This window comes from Ascaphus truei, chromosome 17, assembly GCF_040206685.1.
Source record: "Ascaphus truei isolate aAscTru1 chromosome 17, aAscTru1.hap1, whole genome shotgun sequence".
Lineage (NCBI taxonomy): Eukaryota > Metazoa > Chordata > Amphibia > Anura > Ascaphidae > Ascaphus > Ascaphus truei.
In genome coordinates this window covers 44,942,077-44,968,482 of record NC_134499.1, presented here as the reverse complement: position 1 = coordinate 44,968,482, position 26,406 = coordinate 44,942,077, and the positions used below count along the sequence as shown (strand labels likewise).

The window sequence follows — 26,406 nt, the reverse complement described above, 5'->3', positions numbered from 1 at the left end:
TTAATCCTGAAGAGCGCAGCCATCAACATTGGTAGGCACTATGTTTTGACAGTCAACTTGCATAAGAAAGATATTTTAAACAGGAATATAACACTACTAATCATTTCTATATTTCTGCCATACCCGATGAGGAACCCTGAGAGGTTCGAAAAACACATCAAACTATTTGTTGGTCCAGTAAAAGATATCGTACTATTTTCTCCCTCCTTTGTTATTTTACCACATGGACAAAAGGCCCAACAAGGCTACCCACCTTTCTTTACTAACTTTAAAACTCCCTTCATGTCAGTGACTGAATTGTCACGGTTAACAATCTGTCTGATATGAAAAACATGATTAGTACAAAGTTTAGGATACATTTTGTATGGATACATCTTTATTATGGAACTTCATTTCTAAGTATAATTACATTTCCTTGAATACATGCTAACTAGGTTTTTATTTTTTAAGATTTGTCTGGATAATACGAGTGCCACAGAAAAAGAGCTGGACACCGTTGAGGTGCTGAAAGCAATTCACAAAGCTAAGGAAGTGAAGAATAAATTGAATAACTCTGATAAAAAGGTACATGTTTAAATTGTACTTTTGAAGAGAAAATCTATGTATAAGGCATGAATCGCCTAGTTTTAGCCTATTAAACATATATCACTAGAATTTGTTGTCTGGTCCTATGTAGTGCTACATCTTCAACCCTTTTGCTGCTAGGGGATCTGCTACACTAACCTTTGGTTCCGAATGAGTTAACGTGGTCATATTATTTACTGATGTAGCCAACGTTATTGCAACATTTGGCTCGCTCCTTCAGGTGAAATTATGTGTCCTTGTCCCGCCCCCTTCTTGTGTGCGGCTGATTCAAAACAATGGTTGCGTCTCCCATTGGCACGTTGTGTATGTTCCGTTGCAGTGGGCCGTTGGCTACATCTGTATATATTCAATGTAAGGTCAAATGTTAACATTCATAGTAAGTTGCTTCCTGTAGATCAATCCATTTTCATTTTGTTTTGCTATTTTTGTTAAACGATGCTACTCCGTTAGACATTTCCAAGACATTAATTTAAATGGTGCATAAGGTGTCTTCTGCCATTGGAAGGTATCTTTTAGACAATTACCACTTAGTAGAAATTGCCAAATATATTTTTATGTCAATGGTCATTTTAAATTCCTAGTGGGGACATTTGTAGAAAATGCTATCTCAATAATTGAGCTAAATTATTTTAAAGAGTACTTTCTTATATTTTTCTAAAACCTTTTTATTGGAGCATGCATACCTGTATATACTGTAGAAGCTTTAATGTATGCTGTCACGGTGCATTTTTGTACCCAATGTATGGTGCAGTATGTATATTTGTCATGTATAATAAATGTGTGAAGGTTTATTTGCCTTGAAGTAGCAATATGCACTTTTTCCGAAGTATTTGTTTTTATCTTTAACTGGAGGATTTCCAGGAGTTGGACATAATTAATCCTATACAACACAAAAATAGGAGAACATGAAATGAAAACCAGAAAAAACGAAATTAGTACATAAATCTTTATATTAAAAGAACACATAAATTACCACATTAATTGTATCAATAGGAAGGCCACATGACACTGCATATAGATAAGGACCATTAAGGTCAGATGAAGCCCATGACACACAAGGACGTAGGAGTATAACCACAACCTCACACAGGAAAAGTCCCCCTAGCTGGTACAAAGGGAAAAAAGTACTGAGGCTGCCAAGATGGAAAGAATTTCAGACCTGAGCACTTGTGAATCTTCCTGGTGGTGTCTCTGGGCTGTATCAGCAGCGCTATGTCTGTCGTCAAAGACGTGCGTCGCTGCGTGATGACGTCACCTACGTGTTTCGTGTCAAATTACACTTCTTCAGGGAGTGGTCATAAGATCTCATGGTGATGTTTAAATACCCCTTATAGGTTACTACATCAACCAATGAGAAACGTTGTCTGAAACCAGTAGCTCAAGCTTCCAATCAGGAGCAATTACACATACATATACACACAATGAACAAAACATCTAATAATACATAAAACCGGATGGTATTTTTCTATACTTATAAACTGAAAATAGAGTATCTAAAAATGAATAATGAGGAAATCTATATACATGCAAGAGATGGCCCAAAAGATTCATATTTATATCTTAAATCCATCGCAGCTTGCATTTTATTCCACACTGGTCAGAGCTAAGCTCGCAGGACCCTGGTAGTTTAATAATAATGAAATAGTTGTATCAATATTAAGGAATACAACAAAAAATCAAAATTCCTAAAAATAATAATTATAAATCTATATTCTCTCAATTGCAAGAGATGGTGTGTGGTAAACTATCCAAACCCATCGCAGCTTGCAATAATTCAGCTAAGGATCAGACCCAACGTCGCAGGATCCTAGTTGAAATATGAAAAATATTTTTTTTTTTAAATTAAATGGTTACATGTATATGTATATTCCCAACATATTATAAAATATGAAATATGTATACCCATATTCAAAATTGATCAGGGACAATGTAACACAAAAAATGTAACACAATGTAACAAAATGGCATTCATTGTTCATTGTTGGACTGCCATATGAACTACATCTAAACATTTATAATATCATATATAAAACCATATAGACAATACCCAAATTAAACATAATTTTGAAAATAATTGAAAAAAAAATGTAATCAAGAAAGGAGACATGCTAACATAAAAGGAGAAATATCTCACATACTGTTAATATAAAAAAGTTCCATCAACAATCCAATATATGTTTAGTTGTCACATAACAGACTATATAAGAACATATTTAATAGTCAAGGATGTATAAACTGACACACTTCATAATTGGAATACAGGAACAAATAACAGGGTGAATAGATCCCACTGGAATTGGGACCTTAAATTATCTCAGAAATGGGGCCAACTCAATAAGCTCATTCAACCCTTCAGGTGATTTACTACCCAAAGTGTAAATCCAATATTGTTCCCTCTGGAGGAGGAAATTCTCCCTATCTCCCCTCCTAGGGTCTCTAGGAATAACCTCAACTTTGCCTTCATGGTATGATAGAAAGTGCAGGGCTAAATTATGGATAGTTTTGCCACGATCCAAATGTAATTGTGCATTTTTTATCCCATTGATATGCTCACAAATACGCACTTTAAGGGGTCTTATAGTTCTCCCAATGTATAAAAGTTGACATGAGCAGTTGATTGCATATATGACAAAAGTGGTTAGACAATGAATAAATTGATTAACAACAAAATTGTTACCACTTGTACTATCATTAATCACCTTGTCTTTACTCATATGTTTGCAAACCACACACCTGCCACATGTGTAGTTTCCAATGGGTTTAACAAGAAAGTTGCCTGTCACAGATACATTATTATCAGCCTTTTTAAAAACACTGGGCGACAAACGATTCTTAATATTCTTAGCTCTCCTAAAGGCTAGTTTAGGATTAGAAGATAATGTGTCTTTTAAGATGGGATCCATTTTGTGGATATCCCAATTTCCTACATTGAGGAACCCCAAAATTTTGACAAATGTACAGTACCCAGCTTATTTATTGTGATTTTATACGGTATTGTGACCATTATAGTTACATAGTAGATGAGGTTGAAAAAAGACTGTACATCCATCAAGTTCAACCCATGCTACATTTAGACAACAGATACTTTATCCTATATCTATTCTTCCTTATTGATCCAGAGGAAGGAAAACAAAAAACCCCAGTGTCATATCATTCAATGAAATCTCATAAGGGGAAAAATAAATTCCTTCCTGACTCCAAGAATTGGCAATCGGATTATTCCCTGAATCAGCATTCTTCCCATTTTTCCTTCTTTGGTATATCCCTTTATACCTTTCCTTTCTAAAAAGATGTCCAACCTTTTTGTTGAACAAATCTATTGCTTCTGCTATCACAGTCTCCATGGGTAATGAATTCCACATTTTAACTGCCCTTACTGTAAAGAAGCCTTTCCTTTGTTGGTGAAATCTTCTTTCCTCCACCCTTAAGGGATGTCCCCCGTCCTTTGTACTGCCCTTGGGATAAATAGTTCTTTTGAAAGCTCCCTCTACTGTCCCCGAATATATTTGTATATAGTTATCATATCCCCTCTTAGACGCTTTTTTTTTAATGTAAATAAATCTAATTTAGCTCGCCTTTCCTCATAAGTTAGATTTTCCATCCCCTTTATTAATTTGATGGTCCTTCTCGGCACTGTCTCTAGTTCCATAATGTATTTTCTTCGGATTGGTGCCCAAAATTGTACTCCATATTCAAGGTGTGGTCTTACTAATGCTTTGGAAAGGGGCATAATTATGTTTACTTCCCTTTCATCCATTGCCAGTTTAATTCAAGATAAGATCTTGTTTGCCTTTGCAGCTACTGCATGACTTTGGGCACTATTGCTAAGCCTGCTGTCTACAAGCACTCCTAAATCCTTCTCCATCAAGGATTCCCCCAATTTATCCCCACTTAATTTGTAATTCGCCTTTTTATTCTTGCTTCTCAAATGCATAACCTTACATTTATCTGTATTAAATCTCATCTGCCATTTACCTGCCCAAGTTTCCAGTCTCTCCAAGTCCTTCTGGAGAGAAATTACATCATGCTCTGATTCTATTACCTTACACAATTTAGTATCATCAGCAAAGATGGAGACTTTGCTCTCGATGCCAACCTCAAGGTCATTAATAAACTAGTTAAAAAGCAGTGGTCCCAGTACCATTGCCTGAAGTACTCCCCTCACGACCTTAGCCCAACCTGAAAAAGTTCCATTTATGACAACCCTCTGTTGTCTGTCCTTTAACCAGTTTTCAATCCATTTTACTGAGTCCAATTTCTTTATTTTGTACGCCAACCTTGTGTGAAACCGTATCAAAAGCCTTTGCAAAATCTAAGTAGACCACATCAACTGCATTACCCTGGTCGAAATTCCTACTTACCTCCTCAAAGAAACAAATAAGGTTAGTTTGGCAGAATCTATCCTTCATAAATCCATGCTGACTATTAATAATAATTTTGTTTTCCATTAGGTATTCCTGAATATTATCCCGTATTAAACCTTCAAGTAGTTTCCCCACTATTGAAGTCAGGCTTACAGGTCTGTAATTCCCTGGGTGTGAACTACCTCCCTTTTAAAATAGAGGCACCACATCTGCTTTACGTCAATCTTGTGGGACTGAGCCTGTGGAAATGGAATCCTTGAATATTAAATGTAATGGTTTGGCTATTACCGAACTAAACTCATTGAGAACTCTTGGATGTATGCCATCGGGACAGGTGCCTTATTTGCTTAATTTTTTTTCACTCTGCCTATGAACTTCTTCCTCAGTTAAAAAGGAAAAAGATGGCGCTAAATGAGCTTGCAACAATGGTAGTTATGGTTTGGTTTTCACTATACAAAAGGAATGACGCCTGATGCTGAGGTATATTAGAAGGGAGTCTTCAATTCCCATATATATGTAAAGAATAGATGAAAAGAATATATACTTCAGAGCATGGAATCAATTAGATAGAGAACCCTATGTCTCAGAGGCCAAGGAAATCCAAATAAGACCTCACTCTAAATGTGTGTGGTACAAATAAAATTAATTTGAATAAAAATGATTGAAAATAATAAAACAAAGCTTGATACTTCTTAAAAAACAATTGCCCCAGCTGGGTGCAGATTACACCAACACAATATTTTTAAAGCATTAAACTAAAAATAAAACATTTATCTTAATATGGACTTCTAAAAGAACATGCACTTTTCACTTTAGAAAAAACCCCTTACATACATATATTTACTTTTTTGCATATAGATAAGCACTTAAATTGTCCACAGTAGTAGTGATCTCTATGCTAGCTTTGTACGTCCTCCATGGGGGAAACAGTTAAGAGTACTAAATCTCTTTTGAACCCCCTAGGTAGTACAAGTTAATGCGGATGATCACTACTAACTGACTCCAAGGAGAAATCATATAAACATATTATATCAATAAAACCAATAAAGTCCAGCTGATGGTATGTGACAATTTGACTTGTTGTGAAAAACAAATAGTAGTACTAATTTTCTTCGTTTTGGACACGCTGTAAATCTAAAATGCTTAATATTGAGTATGGTTGGTGTGAATGATGGTAAGAATAGTCAATCTTTATATTTTTGGTGCTTGTAATATATATTTGCTGGGTAAGCGGGAAGAGGTGAAAGGACATGCATGGGCCGGCGCCGCCATAGGATTCAATGGGACCTCCGCTCCCATTAGTCAATGGCGCGACCCTCGTGGCGAGTGCGACCCTTTACGGGGGTCCTTCATTCCCGGACCCGGTGGGGGTTCCTAGGGTCTAGGGGCCAAAATAATTTTATTCCTGGGTGCCCTAGAACTTAAGTTTCCCACGCCAATTGTGATTGAACTTGACCGGGGAGTGATCAAAGCTCTTTTTTAGACATTGTATCCGCTTCTGCGGTTTGGATGGCTGCCAACCTGTTCCTGGAGGTCAGCGTCAAGGAATCCCCATTGAAATGAATGGCTCCATTGACTTACAATGGGGAACCGCCGCTCCTCCTCTCGGGCGCCACCTGCAGGTCTTCTGATGAAAATGGACCCACATCGCCAGTTTCCCCATAGGATTGCATGGAGCTGCAACGGCGACCTATGGGGAGCTGCAAAATGGAGCCTGCAAAGGTGGGAAAATGGAACAAAGGGCTATAATCACTCCTTAACTATTAACCCTTTCCCTCCCGCATCAATCCCAGTGTATGTGTTGGTGCAGACACTGGAATGGGAACAATACATATTTACAGCGGAATACACATTTGGGTGCTGAAGCAGGGTAAAAACACATTACTGGACCTCAGTCCAGTTAACCCCTTGCCTCCCAAGTGAGAGCAGGTGGTGGCCAAATGGGGTGTAACCCCTTTTATACCGGGCCAAACCCCCTCTCCCATGACACTTATCTTCTCCTTCCTTTCTGCATCAACTTGGTTTAGTCTTTAGAAGTTTTCTAGTATTATCTGTATTTACTATGAGTGTCTTGCTGCCCTTCAAACTCGCACTTGCCTCCATTCTACCTCCATAACCCCTTGTTTCCTCATCTATTCTATTTAGTTTGTTATCTGTTTCATTCCCGTCCCCCCTCCATCCTAGTTCCGGGGCGCGCTCACGTGATGTCGTACAACGCTCCCCAGTTGCGTGGCAACTAATTCCTTTCCACTTGTCTCCTGCAGCCTATCGCGGCTCCTGCTGGGGCCGCGCCTCCGCCTCTTGTCCCATTGGTTCCTGCTTCCTACTTATACCCTGCTCATGCTCAGAGTCATTGCTGAGCATAACTCTTGTGACCTTGTGTTCCTGCGTTCTGCTTTGCCTTGCTGCTACCTTGCTAGTGCTTTGCTGCTGTTTCTCTGTTGCATTCTGTGTACCGACCTGGCTTGATCATAGGTCCCCCTAACCCTAACCCTGGCTTGACTATTGGACTCCCTCTGGATAAAACCTCAGCTTGCCTCTGACTACCCGCACCTCTTCATCCCAGATCTCGGCTTGCCTCTGACTATCCGCACCTCTCCATCCCTGACCTCGGCTTTCGAACAATCTACCACTCTCCTGGCTCCAACCCTAGACTACGGCAAACGGACACTAACCATCTCACTGGCTCCGTCCCCTGGATCTCGGCAAGTACTCTCACTAACCCAATCTCTCCAACCCAGGCCCGGCTACGCTGACTATCCACCCTCCAGGCGTGGTCCCGCTGCTGTTGGTGCGTTGTCTTGTACTTTCCCACCTCAGTACCGGGGTCCCACCTTGTTCATGGTGAGTGCAAGCGTTATAGCGTCATTACCGCCTGTTGACTCGTTTTTATCGAGTGCAGAAAATAACATTTTAGTATTCTGGTTTTTAAACACCTGCAAATTGACAGAGTACTGTACTGTACACATTACAATTAATTAATTTCTGACACGGAAACGCAAAGAATTGCACCCGAAGAAATCGGGATCCATGAAATTCAAACAAAGCAACCGCGTGATTGGCTGCGGGGAGTACAGCAGCACTCACGAAAACGGCTCCGTGATATGTTCGAATAATGGCCGCTGTATCTGTAAGCTATACACTGGAGCCCAAATATTTTGGGACTTCTCACAGCATGTTAAAGCAATATCCTATATGTGTCTTTAAAAAAATAAAATAAAAATTCGGTCCTGTACTATGAGAAAATACTTGTAGCATTTTTTTAAACCACTCTGAATTGCATTTTTAATGTATTATAATGTAGCAAGCCATTTTTGTTTCTTTAGCAACAATTTACAAAGTCACACTGACTGCAGAATACTCCTCTGCAGTCATTTAGTGAACCCCCGAGCAGAATCTTGGCAAATTTGACCACAAGACAACAGATCGATTGGCAACTTAGATAATGACTTATGATTGTGTGGATTGTATTTATACACAATAATGTGTGTAATGGAGAGAAATAACCAACAGCTTTGACTGCTGCTTTAATAATCTCAGTTTTCCTCATGCCTTTATGGCCACTTATCCTTTCAGGATTTCAATATGTGGAAGTAATATCTTGTTGAATATTAGAAAAGCACAGTGTGAGAGGGTTCAACAGACAAGTGTTGACTTTTCTTTCATATTCAATGGTCTAAAGAAGATCTGATTTTCTTCTCTCATAACAAAGTATACAGGAACAAAAATAGAACATAAATGTTCTATTACATGCAGTTTGGCATAATCAGCTGAGGGGAGCTCCAGAGTTAGGTCTGCATACAGTATAACAAAACCCAGGACCTGAGTGAGTGGTAATGCCTGAAACAGCTTGTTTTACTTGCATTCCCCCCCTTCCTTTTTTCTTTCTTCCTTATTTGAATATTTAATGCATGTGGCAATGTATAATTCTACATTCTTACCTAAGATGGCAATCGTTTGGGCTCCTGTTATACATCTGTAAAAATCCTTATAGTGTCAGTAACATAATAGCTGCTTCAGTCAAGTTAACTCAGCAGCTACAATGTATCCTTATATTACTACGGTAACATTATTACAGTTCACAGCTCAAACTGCTGGGAATATTGGTAACAAATTATTACAAACAGGACAGTGTTGCAAAGATTTTGCACTGCTTCGGAGGTGGGCTAAACCTGCTGTAGAAATCAAAGGATGCTTTAAAACTCATTCAAAATTGCATTAAGAATTGATTAATAAAAAAAAAATGTAAAATTCGCTAGTGAAGTGAGTAGCAGCATTTCAGCTCTTTCCTTAAAGCTGCAGTTCAAGCTGCCGTTTAAAAAAAAAATCCATTTAATATGTGAATCAATACAATCTGTACACTGACAAGTGATTAGCGAAGTTGCAGATCGATCCATTCTCCTGTAATCGATCAATGAAGATTTGGCTCGGGGTTCTTTATATCACTGTTACTGCTGCAAAACAGTACCCACAATGCAAAGTTGTGTGTGGAAGGTCATGTGACCAGGCAGTTACTAGATACAATTGGTGCAGGGCAGGGCACAAGAGCCAGAGCCTGTCTCAGAAAGGGAAGGGGTTGTGGCTTTGTAAATGGTTTCTATAGAAAAAAAATGCTTGCAACATTAGAAAACATTTAAAATGTCTTTTAAAATGTTTTTTTTTTAAATGCTACTAGTATTTTCTCATAGTACATGTGACAGGGTGAAGTCAACCCCTATCAGTTATGCCTGGGAGACATATGTCTGAGTGCTTCATCCTGCACTCAGAAGGGTTAACTCAGGAGGAAGCTAGGTAATCAGGATGTAAGCTGACACCTGATAGCTAGCAAGGTAAAAAGGATGTTGTTACTGGCAGTAGCTGGCTGCCTTAGACCAGAGCTGCTAGCCAGACGGATTCACCAAACTAACTACTTCAACCAAAGTAAGACTTGTTCATTTGTTTTCCTGACTGCTTAAAATACACTTACGGTTTGGTAAATGGTTTAGCCAGCCAGCCTGCTAGATAGGCCTGGAGTGTTAGTCAGTTTCTCCCAATGTGGAGCAGGATTTGTTTTGTTTAAACGGACAGTGTACCCGCATGTTATGTTATGCTGTGGAGAAATAAAGCCACTGAACGTTTCATTTATCCTGAAACTACACGTGTGGACTGTTCCCTGACCTCGGCTACAGGTCGTCCTGCCACAGTACAGAACTGATTTATTAAAAAAAAAAAAAATACACCCGTAGGATATTGCTTGAACTGCAGCTTTAAAGCCGACCAAACTCTCCAAGATCCCCAGGTTTTTAAGCCTAGTAAAGCTGCTTCCTAGTCTAAATAATGTGCAGACTGCAAGGTCAAGCTAGCAGCTACCTACCCCAAGAAATTTTGCACTGATTGCATTAAAAAAAAAATGGCGGATGAGGAAAAATCTCCAGAAATTTCTAGTTTCATCGATTGGACGAAGACTTTGTTTATGGTGATTTCTTTGATAAGGTGCAATCTCAAGGGTCTTTCTAAGAGGCCTAGGTCACCGACTTCATTAGATCTACAGCTTGACAGTATCGTTGATTACTCACAGCAAGCATAAGTTCCGGAATTGTGTGAATATTTTTCATCCGAGGAGGTAGAAGCCCATGCAGACGTGGGATCCTTTTAAGATGGAAACCATAGACAAACTCATCAAGAATATGAGGACCACATTAAATATTCAGAATATCAGAGAGGAACTGGGAGACCTGGACCATGGTTTTCAGGGCTCAAAGAAGACAAGTAGAACTTTCCCGGTTCACAGTGCTATGAAGGACATTGTAATGACAGAATGGGCATCACTGGGTAGAAGATCAGAAATACCTAAAACATTTTCCAAAATATATCCATTCAAAGAAGAAGATACATGGGATTGGGCCAGTGGTGTAGCTAGACATTTGTGGGCCCCTGGCAAAAAAACCTAACCCCATTAATATTAATACGGACTGCAATTTTCCCCCTCCCCCCGTCCCATCCTCTATCTCATCATCCCTCGTCATCTCTCCTCGTCATCATCATCCCTCGCTTCCCCCTCTTCATCTCTCCCCCTCCTCATTATCATCTCTACCCGTCGTCATCTCTTCCCCCTCCTCATCTCCTCTCTCCCCCTCCTCATCTCTCCACCTCATCATCATCTCTCCCAATCATCATCCTCTCTCCCTCCTCCTCATCACCTTTCCCTCCCTCCTCATCTATCCCCCATCTCATCAACAACTCCCTCACTCATCATCAGCTCTCTCCCCTCCTCATCATCATCAGCTCTCTCCCCCTCCTCCTCATCAGATCTCCCCTCCTTAGGGTGACCAGATTTTCAAATGTACAAAACCGGGACACGTGCCCCGCACCCCTCCTTTTTTTGTTTTTGTTTTTCTCCCTCACCCCATCCTCACTCTCTCCCTCATCCTCACTCTCTCCCCCCATCCACTCTCCTCCCTCTTTCCCCCGTCCTCTCTCCTCCCTATCCCCTCTCCTCACTCTCCCCCTCTCCTCTCTCTTCCCTTTCCCCCCTCTTTCGTCCCTTTCCCCCTCCATCCTCTCTTCTCCCTTTCCCCCTCCATCCTCTATCTCTTCCCTTTCCCCCTCCTCTCTCTTCCCTTTCCCCCTACATCCTCTCTTCCCTCTCCCCCCTCCTCTCTCTTCTCTCTTCCCCCTCCCCCTCCTCTCTCTTCCCCCTCCCCCCTCGTCTCTCTTCTCCCTCCCCCCTCCTGTCTCTCCCCCCTCCTCTCTCTTCCCTTTCCCCCTCCATCTTCTCTCTCCTCCCTTCCTCCCCAAATCCTCTCTCCTCCCTTCCCCCCTCCATTCTCTATCTCCTCCATTCTCCACCATATATACACACAAACCAAACATGCAACATTAGTGTAACACACACACATTCACACACCATATACAAATACACATTTATATTCAACATATTAAAAAAACTAAATATACAACATATATATGCAGCTAATGCATGAAACACAAATATGCATTACAAATACACATACTTACCAACACAGACACACACATACATTCACACACATACATACACTTACCCACACCAACACCAACACAGCCCCCCAAGAGTGCAGGCCCCCGGGCTTTGCCCGGGCTATAGCTACGCCCCTGGATTGGGTAATCCCGCCAAAGGTAGATGCAGCTATCGCTTAGTTGGTAAAACATACAGTGATTCCCCTTGAGGATGGATAATCCTTTAGGGATCCTATCGATCTTAGAATAGAAGGGGTTCTGCATAAGCAATTTTAAGCTATTGGCAAGACACTGAAGCCAGCAACAGAAATGCCCTGCATCTTACGAACGTTAAGAATTTGGATTTCTAACCTTGAAGATACGATTAATGCATGAATATCAAGACAAATTGCTAAAGAACTTTCTCAATTTAAAAGATTTGATTGATTTATGTCACACCTCGATAGATATCATTTGACTATCGGCAAGATCATCTGCATCATTTTCCATAGCGGTAAGAAGGGCCTTATGGCTTAAACCTTGGGCGGTGGGTGCCTTATCTAAAAGTAAGCTAGTTTTGTTTCCTTTTACAGGTACATATCTCTTTGGTGAACCATTAGACAATATCTATATGATGGCTGGAGGAAAAAATAATTTCATGCCCCAGCAGAGAAGAGCTTGTCCATCCTTACTTTGTCAGACCACCAGAACATGTTTTCCAGAATGTAAGGTCCTATAAACCAGGAAGAGACTAAAACCAGAATTGGGTTGCATACCATCAACACTCCTGGAGTCCTAGACAACCTTCCAGTTGGGGACCACCAAGAACCAAAGTCCCTGAAGGTCACTAGTTCCCGGTCCAGAGAACTGTACCGTCAGTGGCAGGCTGGTGGGGTTTCTGAATTGCTTAGCCCAGACAACCGCGTATTCCTAGATTCTACAAACTATAGCCCGAGGATATTCCTGGGAGTTCTTGAAGATACCAGGTCAGTATTTTAAAGATTAATTTCTCTCAAATAATCCAGAGAAGAATCAAGTCTTAAATCAGGCAGTTCAAAATCTGCTGACCCAATGCCGCAATTCAGCCTGTACCAGTCTCAAAGGCAAAGGATTTAATTGGGTCCTGTTTTTATGCTGAAATTATGTGGCGGATTCAGAGCAGTCGTAAATCTGAGAACAGTCAATGCCTTTCTCAACATACATCACTTCAAGATAGTCTTTAAGGGCAGTCATATCTGTGATGGAAAAGGGGGCATATTTAGCCTCCATAGACCTAAAAGACACACTTCTCCATATTCCAATAAAGGAATCACACCGCCAGTTTGTGAGGTTTTGTTTAATCAGCCGTCACTATCAGTTTACGGCTCTTCCATTTGGACTGGCTAGAGCACCCAGAACCTTCACAAAGGTCATGATAGCAGTGCCCACGTAGTTAAAACAAAAAGGCATTTTTGTGATGCCATATTAGGTTGATTGGCTAATCCAACCTTGTCAGACTGGGTTGCCAAAGATCATGGGCGTATAGTGCATGATTTACTGGAAGACCATACTGTAGTTTGATCATCAATCTGAAGAAAACAGGCTTGTGACAGCTCAAATCCTTCAGTTTCTAGGAGTCATGTTAAATACATGAAAAGGACTGGTTTCACTACATGCCCCAAAATTTCACAGCATTATTGGGGCAAGTCAGATTGTTCAGACAAATCAGAAGGCCATCAAAGGTACAATTCATGCATCTGAGGGGTCGTCTTGGCTCAGTCATGGATATAGTTCCCTTGTCCACTTTCACCTCAGACCAATGCAGAGAAACTTTCTCACGTTACGGGGGCATCGGAATTCCAGACTCCCATTGTTACCAAGCACAAGACTCGGTTTGCATTGGTGGACCTCAATCAAAAAAGCAAGTAATTGATTCCTCTGGTTTGGACAGTATTAAAGACTGATGCAAGCCTTTTAGGATGAGGCGAGATTTGTCAGGATCATATAATCCAAGAATTCTGGTCATGTCTGGAAAGCAAACTTCCAATCAACGTATTGGAATTTCGAGCCATATTTTATGCCATAGAAAGTCTTCAGATTACATTGGGCTATGTCCATCAAGGATTCGTTTCGAAAACGTTTCAGCAGTAGAAATTGGAGATAGAGGTAGCACACAGGAGACTTTAAATGGAGTTCAAAAAGAGGCAGGATTGTCTTGAAACGTTACTGCTTTGTTATTGCTCTGATGTACTAAATACAGCAGAAGTTTTTTGACCTCCATTTAAAGTCTCCTGTATGGTACCTATATCTCCAATTTCTACTACATTTATGTGGATCCAGCCTTGAGACACCAGGGTCAACAGAGGGAGGGTGAGCAGCAAGGAGGAAAAACTGTTTATTATTTTTATCTTTAATCATTGGTGTGCCACGTATATACCTTCATTATAACGTTACAGCAGTAGCATATATAAATCGACAAGGAGGAACAAGGGCTGAGAATTTTCCAAAAAAGCCTCCAGAATCCTGCACTGGGTGGAGAAAGCCGTGCCGGGCATCTCCGCTGCTTTTATTTCAGTAGACTGAAATTACTAAGCCAACTTTCTCAGCAGCTGTTCAATACACCCAGGACAGTGGCAGCTGAACCAACAACTGTTCAGTCAGTTAGTTCAAAACTGGGGTGAACTAGAGGTAAATCTCATGGGATCAGCGTTCAACAAGAAGGTGAAGAAGTACGTGTCAAGATGGTATGACCCTACGCCCATGGCCAGGGATGCTTTCTCAATCATTTGGGACTTTCATCTCAGCTACATTTTCCCTCCATTCCCTCTACTACAGTAGGTAATAAACAAAATCAAGAGAGCCAAAGCTGGAGTTCTTCTCCTTATTGACCCAGAAGAGGATGGTTTGCAGACTTAAAAAATGTGTCCCTACAGGAGCTGTGGGTTCTTACAACATCGCAGATATTGTTGATTCAAGTTCCGGTTTGTTACCCTAATCCTCAATTTTTTTAAGATGGCAGTGTGGAGCTTGATAGGATGTCATTGAGAGCTCAGGGAGTCCCCAATGAAGTTCTATCAACTTTGTTCCAGAAAATATGTGACTTCTAAATTCTATTTCTGAATCTGGAGGACATTTATACTATGGTGTAAATTAAGAAAGGTGGAACCTTTCCAGCTGGAAATCACTAGTATACTGGCCTTCTTTCAACAAGGATTTCAAACGGGATTGAAACCAGCATCTCTTTGACAAAGTGCATTTTGGCACGAAACGCGTCAGAGGTTCCCTTCAAGACTTCTGTTTTTACCTTTTTGATGTTGTTGCACGTTCAATAAACTTTTTCTCATCGTGACCCAGCCTCCGTCGCACTTCATTTTGGAACGCATCGCTTGACACACATTGCACCGTCACCATCCTTCCCACGCCGGGAGGAATTCCTTTCCTCTCTGTGTTAAAGTTTCTGCATTAGGAGCATTCTATCATAAACAGATTGTCCTGGATCCTATAATCACTAGATTTATGAGAGCCGTGTTTAGAATTGGACCCACAATCTGGGTTCCTGTTTCTCTATGGGATTTGATACTGGTGCTGGAGCAGCTTGCTTCGTCCACCTTTTGAACCATTTCTCGAGCTACCTATGAAGTTACTCACAATGAAAGTGGTTTTCCTTACGGCAATTGCGACGGCACGTATGGTTGGAGAGCTCTGGGCGCTATCCTACCACGAGTCAATCTTTCATATATACCAGAATAAGATCGTGTTAAGGACCATTGCACATTTTCAGATTAAAATGGTCAGATTTTCACATAAATCAAGAAATTGTGGTTCCATCGTTTTGTCCCACTCTGTTCTAACCTCTTTAAAAATGTAAATGCCAATGGATCATTTTGTTCAAGATGGGGTAGGGCAATATACTGGTAGCATACTAATACCACAGTATTCAAAATGCATGGGAACTTGATACTTCTCGTTGTTTATTACCGTGGGCAGAGAGGAGCAAGCCTCTTAACCCCCTGTGCCTCTTAACACCCACGTGCCTTTTAACCCCCCACCCCGTGCTTCTTAACCCCCCTCCCCGTGCTTCTTAACCCCCTCCCCGTGCTTCTTAACCCCTCACCCCATGCTTCTTAACCCCTCACCCCGTGCTTTTTAACCCCCACCCCCCACATCTTAAGCCACCCTGTGCTTCTTAATCCCCCCCCATCCGTCTCTTAACCCCGTTATGACGGTAGGGGGGTAACCAGGCTCTCAAATAAAGGTTAAGCCTGTTTGGTTACCCCTAATCTGTAATAAGGGTTCAAGAAGAGTCAGCTCTTCAGCCCAGTACTGTGTAATGCATAAAATGTATTGTGCGAAAATAAAGTATTTGATGTGTTTTAATCTTTCCAGGAGTTCCAGCAAGCAGAGATTGCTGTGGAATGAGTTTCAAAGGCAGGGGGGGAGTGTTGTCGCGGAGAAAGTATTGTCAGAATGTGCCTAGCTAGTCCGGGTCCAGAGTTGCTGGTTCCCCTAAAAATATACCCAGGAATCCGGTCTGATTCCTGGATACATGTAGGCACATGTCCCGGCAATATCTCCCCTTGAAAACACTTTCGCGACTCACCATTAGGGGCTCCCTAATTCAGCACAGACCAGAAAGGTAAAAAGGGCATAGAGATGTGAGGTGTCCCTGAAAACAGTCAAGGGGTCCCTAGGTTAATGGGGATACCCAGGTCACCCAGAACCTATATAGGGGTTCATGGGTTGGTTCCCTGCTTCAGCACTGACCTTAAAAGTAAAAGAGGCATAGGGTTGTGAGGTGTCCCTGAAACAGTAAAGGGGTCCCTAGGTTAATGGGGATACCCAGGTCAACCAGAACCGGTTTAGGAGTTCTGAGGTGCTCCAACCATACCTATAAAGTTGTGAGGGGAGTCTTAGAATCCATGCTAAGTCTATGCAATAGTGTGTGGGGATTATGGCTAGTAAAAAATAAAGTGCAGCTTTCTATTTCTCATAACAGATAGTTAAAAGTGTATATTTTATTAACAAAATGTGTTAAGAAATACAGATGCTTTGTGCACAGTAAATGAGGCACAGGGATGTATTGTATGTCTTTATTTATATAGCGCCATTAATGTACATAGCGCTTCACAGTAGTAATACATGTGGTAATCAAATAAATAACAGATAATATAAATAACAGATCATGGGAACAAGTGCTTTAAACATAAAAGTAACATTAAGGAAGAGGAGTCCCTGCCCCGAGGAGCTTACAGTCTAATTGGTAGGTAGGGAGAACGTACAGAGACAGTAGGAGGGAGTTCTGGTAAGTGCGTCTGCAGGGGGCCAAGCTTAATGTATCAGGTGTTCAGAATATCCACAGTGCTATTCACATGCTTCTTTAAGCAAGTGTGTCTTAAGTTGGGTCTTAAAGGTGGATAGAGAGGGTCCTAGTCAGGTACTGAGGGGAAGGGCATTCCAGAGGTGTGGGGCAGTCAGTGAAAAAGGTTTAAGGCGGGAGAGGGCTTTAGATACAAAGGGGGTAGAAAGAAGACATCCTTGAGCAGAACGCAAGAGTCGGGATGGTGCATAGCGAGAAATTAGGGCTGAGATGTAAGGAGGGGCAGAAGAGTGTAAAGCTTTAAAAGTGAGAAGAATGGAGTGTGAGATGCGGGATTTGATCGGAAGCCAAGAGAGGGATTTCATGAGGGGAGACGCTGAGACAGATCTAGGAAAGAGTAGAGTGATTCTGGCAGCAGCGTTTAGGATAGATTGTAGGGGAGACAGGTGAGAGGCAGGAAGGCCGGACAGCAGGAGGTTACAGTAATCAAGACGGGAGAGAATGAGGGCCTGAGTCAGAGTTTTAGCAGTCGAGCAACAGAGGAAAGGGTTGTGTAAAATGTTCCTGAAGCTGCGGGAATCCCTAGGTAACATAGGGGTACCCCAGTTAGTGCCAAGGTGTCCTAGAACCTGTATTGGGTTTGTCGGCTATGGAAGTCCCCTGTAAAGTATAGAAAACCCTGACCTTTTTATGGGCTTTTGGGTTTTCCTGTGTTTTAGAAACTCCAGATTTTGGCAGTGTAAGTTTTAGGTGGGATATTTGGGTGAAAATGTATTCCTTTTGTTTGCAGGAGTTCATGGGGCCCAGCTACTGGTGGTTCCCTGATTCTCCCCGGCGTGCAGGCACTATTTGTGGGTTCACAGGGTGAACTACTTGGGGGCTGCACCGTGTCCCTCAGACTCCTGGTTTTCGAGCCCAGATATCCCCAACTAATTTCCCATATGTATATAAGGTTCCCCAAGGTATATACTTTATTAAAGTATGTTTCATAGTGTGTTATACTGTATGTATAAAAATCCATGCAGCCAGCCTAAGCATTTGCATAGGAGCCAGAATGTCTGCCTTGCCATCTGGCCTCAAAGGGGACCCAGGATGTCAGAGGTGTCAGGCCATTTGGTAGCAAGGAGGGGCAGAGGAAAAGGCTCCAACAGCTATTTTGGTTCTCTCAGACTCTGCGTAGCATTCTCCGCAGATAGCCATGCCCTTTTCCCTGACATCATCAGCCAAATGAGCCCTGCACTGATCGGCTGGTGGGAAATATTCCCACGCTTTGAGTCCATGTTAAAACATAGGACACGGTAATCTATAAAGGGGCCTACCGCACTCAGTGCTTAGAGTTCTCTAAGATTCTAAACAAGAGTCCTGGAGAGAGGGGAGGGTGGCATCTGGAACGGCAGGCTGATTTCAGTTCTAGGACGTGCAAGCTAAATCTCAGCCAGGGGAAAATCCTTAGGTAGGATTCCTTGCACCCAATAGCCTGCAATCATGGCTACTGTCCCACACTCAGGCACTCCTACCACCCATTGTGGCCAAGCACTGCCATCTACAGCACTTATTCCCTCACCTGTTGTCTCTACAGTATAAGTTCCCCTCAAACCTTAGATTGTAAGCTCTTCGGGGCAGGGATTTCCTTTCCTATTGTCTGATTTTGCTGCACTTATTGTATTATTATAATTCCCTGTGTTGTATTCTTTGTGAAGCGCTGAGTATACTTTTGGCGCTATATAAATAAAGGCATACAATACACCTAGGAGAGTATAGTTTTGTACCACAGTTCCCAAGTAAGTGTGTCTTTTCTTCTGTAGTTTGTGTAACATCGTGTGTTTGCCTTTTCCTGTGAATAAATTTACAATTTATTTCATTAACTTGTTTTGCTCAATCTATGATCCAGATAAAAAGGTGTAAATTGCCTGGTCCCCCGTGACACCCCCCCCCATGCCTCCTAAACCCCCCACCCTGTTCTTCTTAACCCCCACCCCATGCTTTTTAACCCCCACCCCGTGCTTCTTAACCCCCACCTTGGGCTTCTTAGCCCCCCTTGTGCTTTTTAAACCCCCACTCGTGCTTAACGTTTCAACCCCCCATGCGTTTTTATGCCCCCATGCTTCTTAACCCCTTAATCCCCCTGTGCGTCCTTTTATTATCATATGATTTATTTCAAATGTTAAGCTTTACATATCAAGGCACCTTAATAACCATTTAATAAATGCAGTAGTATCAATAAATAATTATATACAAATATTATATATTTTGTAGAAAGTTACCAAATTAATTTATTTTTCTGCATACTGGTAGCAGCTAAAACAAACCACTTTATGTAGAAGATTGTCGAGTGATGTTAGATACCAGTCATGACCTGCAAATTAGATGTACTGTATACTGTATGTATATTTTAGATGTTTGTCCTAGACTGACATTTGTCTTGTTTTCTCTGTTTTATTTTATGCTGTATTTTACTTTATCAGATCAGTGAGGAATCCAGGCTCACAGCGTCCAGCTCCAAATCAAACTGTTCCTCTCTTCCTGCAAACGTTTCCTTTCCTTCTTTACCTCAGCCTGTTAGCTCCAGCCAAGGTAATCATGTATGTATCTTCCAGGGCCATCTTGTAAACTTTGCCCTACAGACTATCTTATCTGAGTATTTATAGCTGTTCTTGTATCAAGCTGTATCTTTGCAATTTTTTTTTTTTAAGCGATCTTCATATCTTGCAGATCATTCTTTACCTATATGCTCAGAAAACGTTCCTTGGGAAAAAGGCCATATGCATTGTTACCGTCATCCCTATTGCATATAATTATTTCCATTTGCATGCTAGACCAGCCTTAAAGAAGCATTTTGACATAAGGTGTGTGTGTGTGTAGATACATACAAGGCCATCTTAACAACATTAGGTGCCCCCGGGCAAAGCAGTGCATGGGGCCCTGCCTACACTGTCTTTCCCTGCCTCCCACACGCTCACTAGCAGCAGCAGCCACCGGAAGTTTTGCACTGCGAGCGGTTGTGACGCGAGCCGGGGTGGCGGGCGGGTGGAGAGCGAGCGGAGCCAGGGTTCCACTTCCGGGCGGGGAAGAGCGAGCGGAGCCGGGGTGCAGGGCGGGGGGAGAGCGAGCGGAGCCGGGGTGCCGGGCGGGGGGAGAGCAAGCGGAGCCAGGGTGCAGGGCGGGGGGAGAGCATTGGTGGGCACGCATGGGACAGGCGTGTGGGGCTCCCGGGCAGCTGCCCAGCGGGCTCATACGTTAAGACGGCCCTGGATACATATCCTTTTCTCATTGCACGTGTCACTGCACAACAATACAGACTCCACTCTAACTTCATGCACAAAGAAAGAGTGATCTTCTAAATTCCAAACATTTATGAAAACATGAATGATCACAGCATAGTAATCCTGAGAGCAAGGTATCTTCTATGGAATGGTAACACAATTTTAGCGCCAAGTCCACCCTTTAGCCAAAAAAAACAGTGTTCGTGAATGTTTTTAAAACTTTTGATTGTCCAGAGTCCTGCAGCCTGGATGAATTTTGGATTATCCACAAATCCTTTTTAGATCCTTGAAAAAGAGTTCTCCATGGCGCTGGATCTCCAGATTTGTGCACAGATTATGTGAAAAAACAACAAATAATTATCTCTGTGTGTATTCTTACAGGTATAGATAATCTTGTGAAACACCATCAAGTGAAATTATATAATCAAACAATACAGTGACAAATTAGTCCTTAATCCCCACAGTAAGGAGAACATTAGGTGGTACACAATGTCTTCAAAGCTGAGATATTAGCAGATGTGATTGACCCAAAAAGGATTATCTATATAGAATAGATTCCCTATTATCACCAATGATCATAACCTCACCCCCCAGTGCCTCTTAACCCCCGCCCCCCCGGGGATTCTTAACACCCCAAACCCCCTGCTGCCTCTTACCTCCCCCCTCACCCCCGTGTGTATATAATGCTGACTTTTTTAACTCTCCCTTTTGAAGGGTACAGTTATGAGCAACTGGATGGAGTGTGACAGGAATCTTAGCTGCTGCAGATGGAATAGACAGTTCCAGGAAGATTAAGTGTAGTAGTCTAACACGCAGTTTGTATAACCTGGTACAGGTGAAGATCAGCCCGCCGGTAGCAGTCCTTGTGTGTTGCTGGAGCAGAGATGTAGCATCATGACCCTGAGGAAGTCGCTGACCGCGCTTCGAAACATATAGGGTTGTTTTCTATTGAACTTTATCCTGCAGCAAAATCATGGCGTCACGCTGCGACTAGCCCCTTCTCTCCAACACATGCGAATACGTGGCTCAGCGCTGTAAGAGATCCTGTACCAGGAAGTGCCGTGGAGGCGGACCTACAGATCACTCTGCAACTGTCAGCTGTGCACCGATGGTGTGTTTTCTGCTGAGCTTTTTCCATGTCTGCTCCAGCAACACACAGGGACTGCTATTGGCGTGCTGTGCTGATCTCCACCTGTATCAGGTTACACAAACTGTGTTATGCGTCATCCAGGCTGAGAGGGAGCGCATGCGCGATCGAACACATTGCAACAATGTGTTGGGCCAGTTCGCGCACGTGAACGCTCCGCACTCAGCTGCTTGTCGAGACAAATTCTTTTGAATTTGTCACGCTTGCCCCCTGGTCATGTGCGTGGTTCAGCCAATGAGGGCGAACCGTTCACGTGATGTCACGGGCACGCCCCCCTCCCCCCCTGTGTGCGTGACTACACTTGACACTTATCGCTCCTGCTCTCACGGCGCTCGAGCGAGAGAGCACTCGCTTCCACCCTGGACTTAGACTACTACACTTAATTTTCCTGGAACTGTATAAGTGGAAATATGTATAAAGCAGAATGATCTTATTAAGAGGCTGCACTACTGTATGTACACTTTATTAAATATACGGAATATGGCATGACTTCTGAACCTTACTGTTTTAGAGTCCTACATATAAAAACCGGTGTATGTGCCGAGCACGCACGTTCTATGTTAAACTTCTTAGTGTTTTGTCACTTTGGATTTTGATGTTTTTGATTGAATGAAAGACTTTTGAGAGTATAAGTACAATTTCAGTGACAACACTTAAACAGCGTGTGCTCGCCACACACACTATTTTTTTTTACTTCAGAGAAGCCCCAAACTAAAATCATTTAAGAACCAAAGGGCTACAATTGAAGAAATATTGCAGTGACACACCTATTGTCAATGGAACAACTGCCTTCAATACATTTGATAATGACAATGCAGGAGTTATTAGTATATTACAGTTCAGATAACAGGATTTGAAGTTGATATAAGAAGACTAATATTTGCTGTACTTTTCTTGGCAAAAATGGGCGTCCTACGCACTTAACAATAATACAGCAATAGCGACATGAGGAGCTTTATAAACTCTTGTTATCTAAAGGTATTATTTTAATGCTTTTACTATGGCAGGTACAGTAATTGTAGAATTTAAGTTGCAGTGTTTGTACTTTCTTGGCTACTTCTATAAAACTATGTTGTCATCACCAAACCTTATTTACGTTAGAAGTCTGTTCTCTTGAAATGATAGTGTAATCTGAACAATGTGAGTACACTGGCGACACACTTTATTCGAGCTCGGCTAGTCCCACGAATTCGGGTATACCCGGGTGTATTGAGGTTTGTGACTGTTTTCTGCCCGAGTGCATTGAGGTATTTTTCAGGCAGGGATTGAAGCATTTTATTCCCGCTGGCTGCAATACTGCACAGTATATATATATACACTGCATTACAATTCATGAATTTATGCCATCTGGTAGACACGCGAAGCATTGCAGCCTATTAAATCCTAATCATTATCATTTAACAGATCAGCCACCCGTCAGCCAGGCATGAACCCAGGCTGGGAAGGCAAACACAACGGGGCTTGTCAGAGGTGAGGAGCGGCGCATTCCAGGTATCTGCCAGGTACATACTGGGTATTTGCTCGAATAAAGTGTGTCGGTGCAGTAGTTCTCAGTAAAACAACATACATTTGGTTTGTTGCTTTTCTAAAAAAAAAAAAAAAAACAACAGCAATATATAGCTCTTTCTGAAAGTCCTCCTATTTTCTTGGGCATTATATACAGTTTTTACAATCTGCTAATAAGCATTACAGATATTTTAAAAGAATCACAGTAAAAAATGCAGTGTTGCACAAATAAACTTTCTGTATGAGATATTGAAGAATATACTTTATTCAGGAAAGCCAGTTATAAAAACAATGGTTTGGCAGCCTTTGTTCAGTACACAGTTCATTGTGATGTATAACATCTGCCAGTTGATTCAGAAGTTTCCTGTTTAGAGAAAATGAGAACGTTTCTGGGTTTTTGTTTTCTTTCCTGCCGCTGGTAATTCGATTACCTCTGTACCACTGTAAACTACGTATGCAAAAATATCTTGCACATTATGACTTAAGAAAGATTCTAATATCCACATTTTGCTAACAATAAGCTGTTAATTGTATTTATTTCATTTAATGTGGCAGTATTGAAACAATTTTTTTTAAAAGTCTGTTGTGCCTGTTTTTTTTTTTTTTTAATTTTTATTATTATTATTATTATTATTTATACATACTCCAAGGGCACTTTTGGAGGTAAAACAGGAAAATTTGTAAATTTGCAATAAAAAAGTATTCATACAAAAATAACCCTGAAACAGGTGCATATTATACAGTATGTCTTTGTTGCTGACAACTTTGTTAGGATGTACTGTACTTTGATACATTTGCGCAGGTACAGTAGTAGCACTGGACAAATATGTACCTTGATATGTTTGCACATAATTCAAAAATCACAGTAATAACTTTTATATCCACACTGTTGAATATACCAATAAAGCATACTTGCTGTGCGTCAATCGAGAGACAACATAACTACAGCACTGCTTCGATGGACTTTATGAAATAATTTTTTCATTTTTAAAAGTTGCTTTTGTAATTTCAGTTCTGAAGCAGGATCTTGATATGCTTTTATTTGCATAGCTGTACGGAGTCCCTATCGCACAGCATACTCTTCCCAATGCGAGTATCTTCAGTCCCACTTAGCAACATTTATTAGGCTTGCAAAAAAGTACAAATACTCAGTGTGTACAACCGGTCTACTATTTCTAATGTTAATCTTGGCGTTTATTATTGTATTTTTTTTTATGTTACATCGTACAAACACTTATAAATCTGACCAATTACGTGTATGTTCCTAATTAAGAGACCCGCAAAACGACTACCAAAATATGCGACTTAAATTGAAAACTGCCGGAGGATTTACCAGTGCAGTTAAGATGCAAAGAGAACATTTAAAGGCAGTATGTAAAACAAAGCATGCTTTTTGAACAGGCAAGTGAGGGCTCTTCAACTAATTTGCCAGAGGGACCAGATGAGAAAAGATTTAGGAACAAAAGGGGCACAAGCTCATTGTAATTTAATTTGTGATACATTTAAAAATGTATGGTTTTAAACATTTCAAAGCATTTATAACATCTGTAACATATACATTTACATTGCACTAAATTACAAACAGAATGGGGCATTTCACTGCCGCTGGCCGCTTCCCCGCTAATGTAAGTAACTCGTGATCGCATGGGTAAATCTTAGGGGATTTATGGTATGGGCTTAAGCTTTTTAGGGTAAGGTTAGGGATTTTATGCTAAGTGGTCTGATTTTGGGTATTATGGTAACGGGTTAAGATTTAGCTTTTAAGGGTAAGGGGTCCGATGACCCGGTTAGGTAAGGGGTTAAGGTTAGAGGTTTTAGGGTTAAGGTTTTTAGGGAAAAGATTAGCGTTGTGTTACGCAGTGCTCACCACAAACTAGATGAGACCCCTGTGCTGAGATGGGAATAGGCAAACACCAGCAACAGACACAGAGACCCCGTCTGGAATGTAGGATGGTCTTGCTGGCCAAGTCTAGGACAGGTGAGATCAGAATAAACGTGTACTTGCTGGGTCCGATGCAGAAGAGGTCCAGAGCGTGGAAGGTACTATTGCCAAGGTCAGGACTGGAGAAGAGCGGATCATCGGAGTTCAAAGCCAGGGTCAGGATTGGAGTGATGCGGATAGTCAAAGTTCAAAGCCAGGGTCAGGTGCGGAGAGCCAGGTGAAGCCAAGATCAGTATTCCAGAGAGCGAAGGGTCCGAGGGCAGGCTGGGTCGGTACACGGGATATCAGAACTAAGAACAAGGTAACAGGACAGGAACGAGGCAGGTTAAGCAGAGGCAAACACAGGGTAATGTGAGTCAATGCTCAGCCAAAGTGCCAGTGGCACAGCTGAGCATTAGTAGCAGGCACTGACCAATCCCCCAGGGGGTGGAGCGGAGGCGTGACCTCTGTAGAGTCCAGTGATAGGCTGGATGGAAGAAAGGCAGCTGAAAGAGATTGAGCTAATGAGCTCTTCTTGACCCGTCGTTCGGGTGTCGCGCGTTAATGACGCGCCGTGTGTCCAGCCTCTAATCCCGCGATGCGGGGTGTGCGCCTGCGCACCACGCCAGCGGGGAGCGCCGCTCCCGCGGGGGGCACTCTGCGCATGAGGGAAGAGGCGCGTGACGGAGACCGGCAATGCGGAGGGCCGACAGCGAGTGTCGGAGTGGGCCGCAGGTAAGTGCGGGCGCGCGGGACCTGTGCAGGGACACGTGTTGGCCAGCGAGTCCTTACACATTGGCATTGAGGGTTAGGGGTGTTGGCGTAAGGGCTAAGATTAGGGGGTTACCTTTGTGGCGAAATGACCAGCGGCTAAATGGCAGTGGCCCGAGATCCCGAGGGGAAGATACCACTGGTACTGTCCTCTCAAGGGGAAACAAAATGATGATTTACATCTCCCTCATCACATGGGCTTATTGACCTGCTTGGTGCAGGGGATTTAAACCTTCACCAGCGGCACCTTCTCTGGTAAGTATCTCATTAAGTAAGGTGTAATGCGTTGAGCTCCAGAGACTCCCTGCTTCCTATAAATACTTTAAAAATGGTAGATCATTTGATGACTCCTCACTGATTACGTGATGATGCACTTTCCTCATCCTGTCAGAGCTCCATGGAAGCGCAGAACACAAACTGCCCAATAAAACTAACAAAAATTCCATGACATAGCTACTATGTCATTGGGCCCCTGGAGTGCCAGACCTAATGACATGGTAGTTCGTCATGGGACACTGAAGGGGTTAATGTACCAATCTCTCTAACCCCGTCCGAACAACATGTAATTGCAAATCTGTGGAATTAATATTAAATCAGCA

The 26,406-nt window shown here is 42.1% G+C and overlaps 1 protein-coding gene across 8 annotated transcripts in view; it reads left to right on the top strand.

The window, feature by feature from the left end:
* NISCH (nischarin) overlaps window positions 1–26,406 on the top strand; it is a 185,329-nt gene that overhangs the window by 106,322 nt on the left and 52,601 nt on the right. For 6 of the 8 annotated variants that reach the window (XR_012788657.1, XM_075575032.1, XM_075575031.1 and 3 more), the window contains 2 exons: window positions 451–564; window positions 19,665–19,773. Coding sequence is in view for 7 of the 8 variants with exons in the window: in XM_075575032.1 (XP_075431147.1) it covers window positions 451–564; window positions 19,665–19,773 (223 nt within the window). In the remaining variant the exon portion in view is untranslated. Of the gene's footprint in view, window positions 1–450; window positions 565–6,432; window positions 6,637–19,664; window positions 19,782–26,406 lie in introns of those variants that run through there. The other 2 variants (XM_075575037.1, XM_075575038.1) reach the window with 2 other exon arrangements.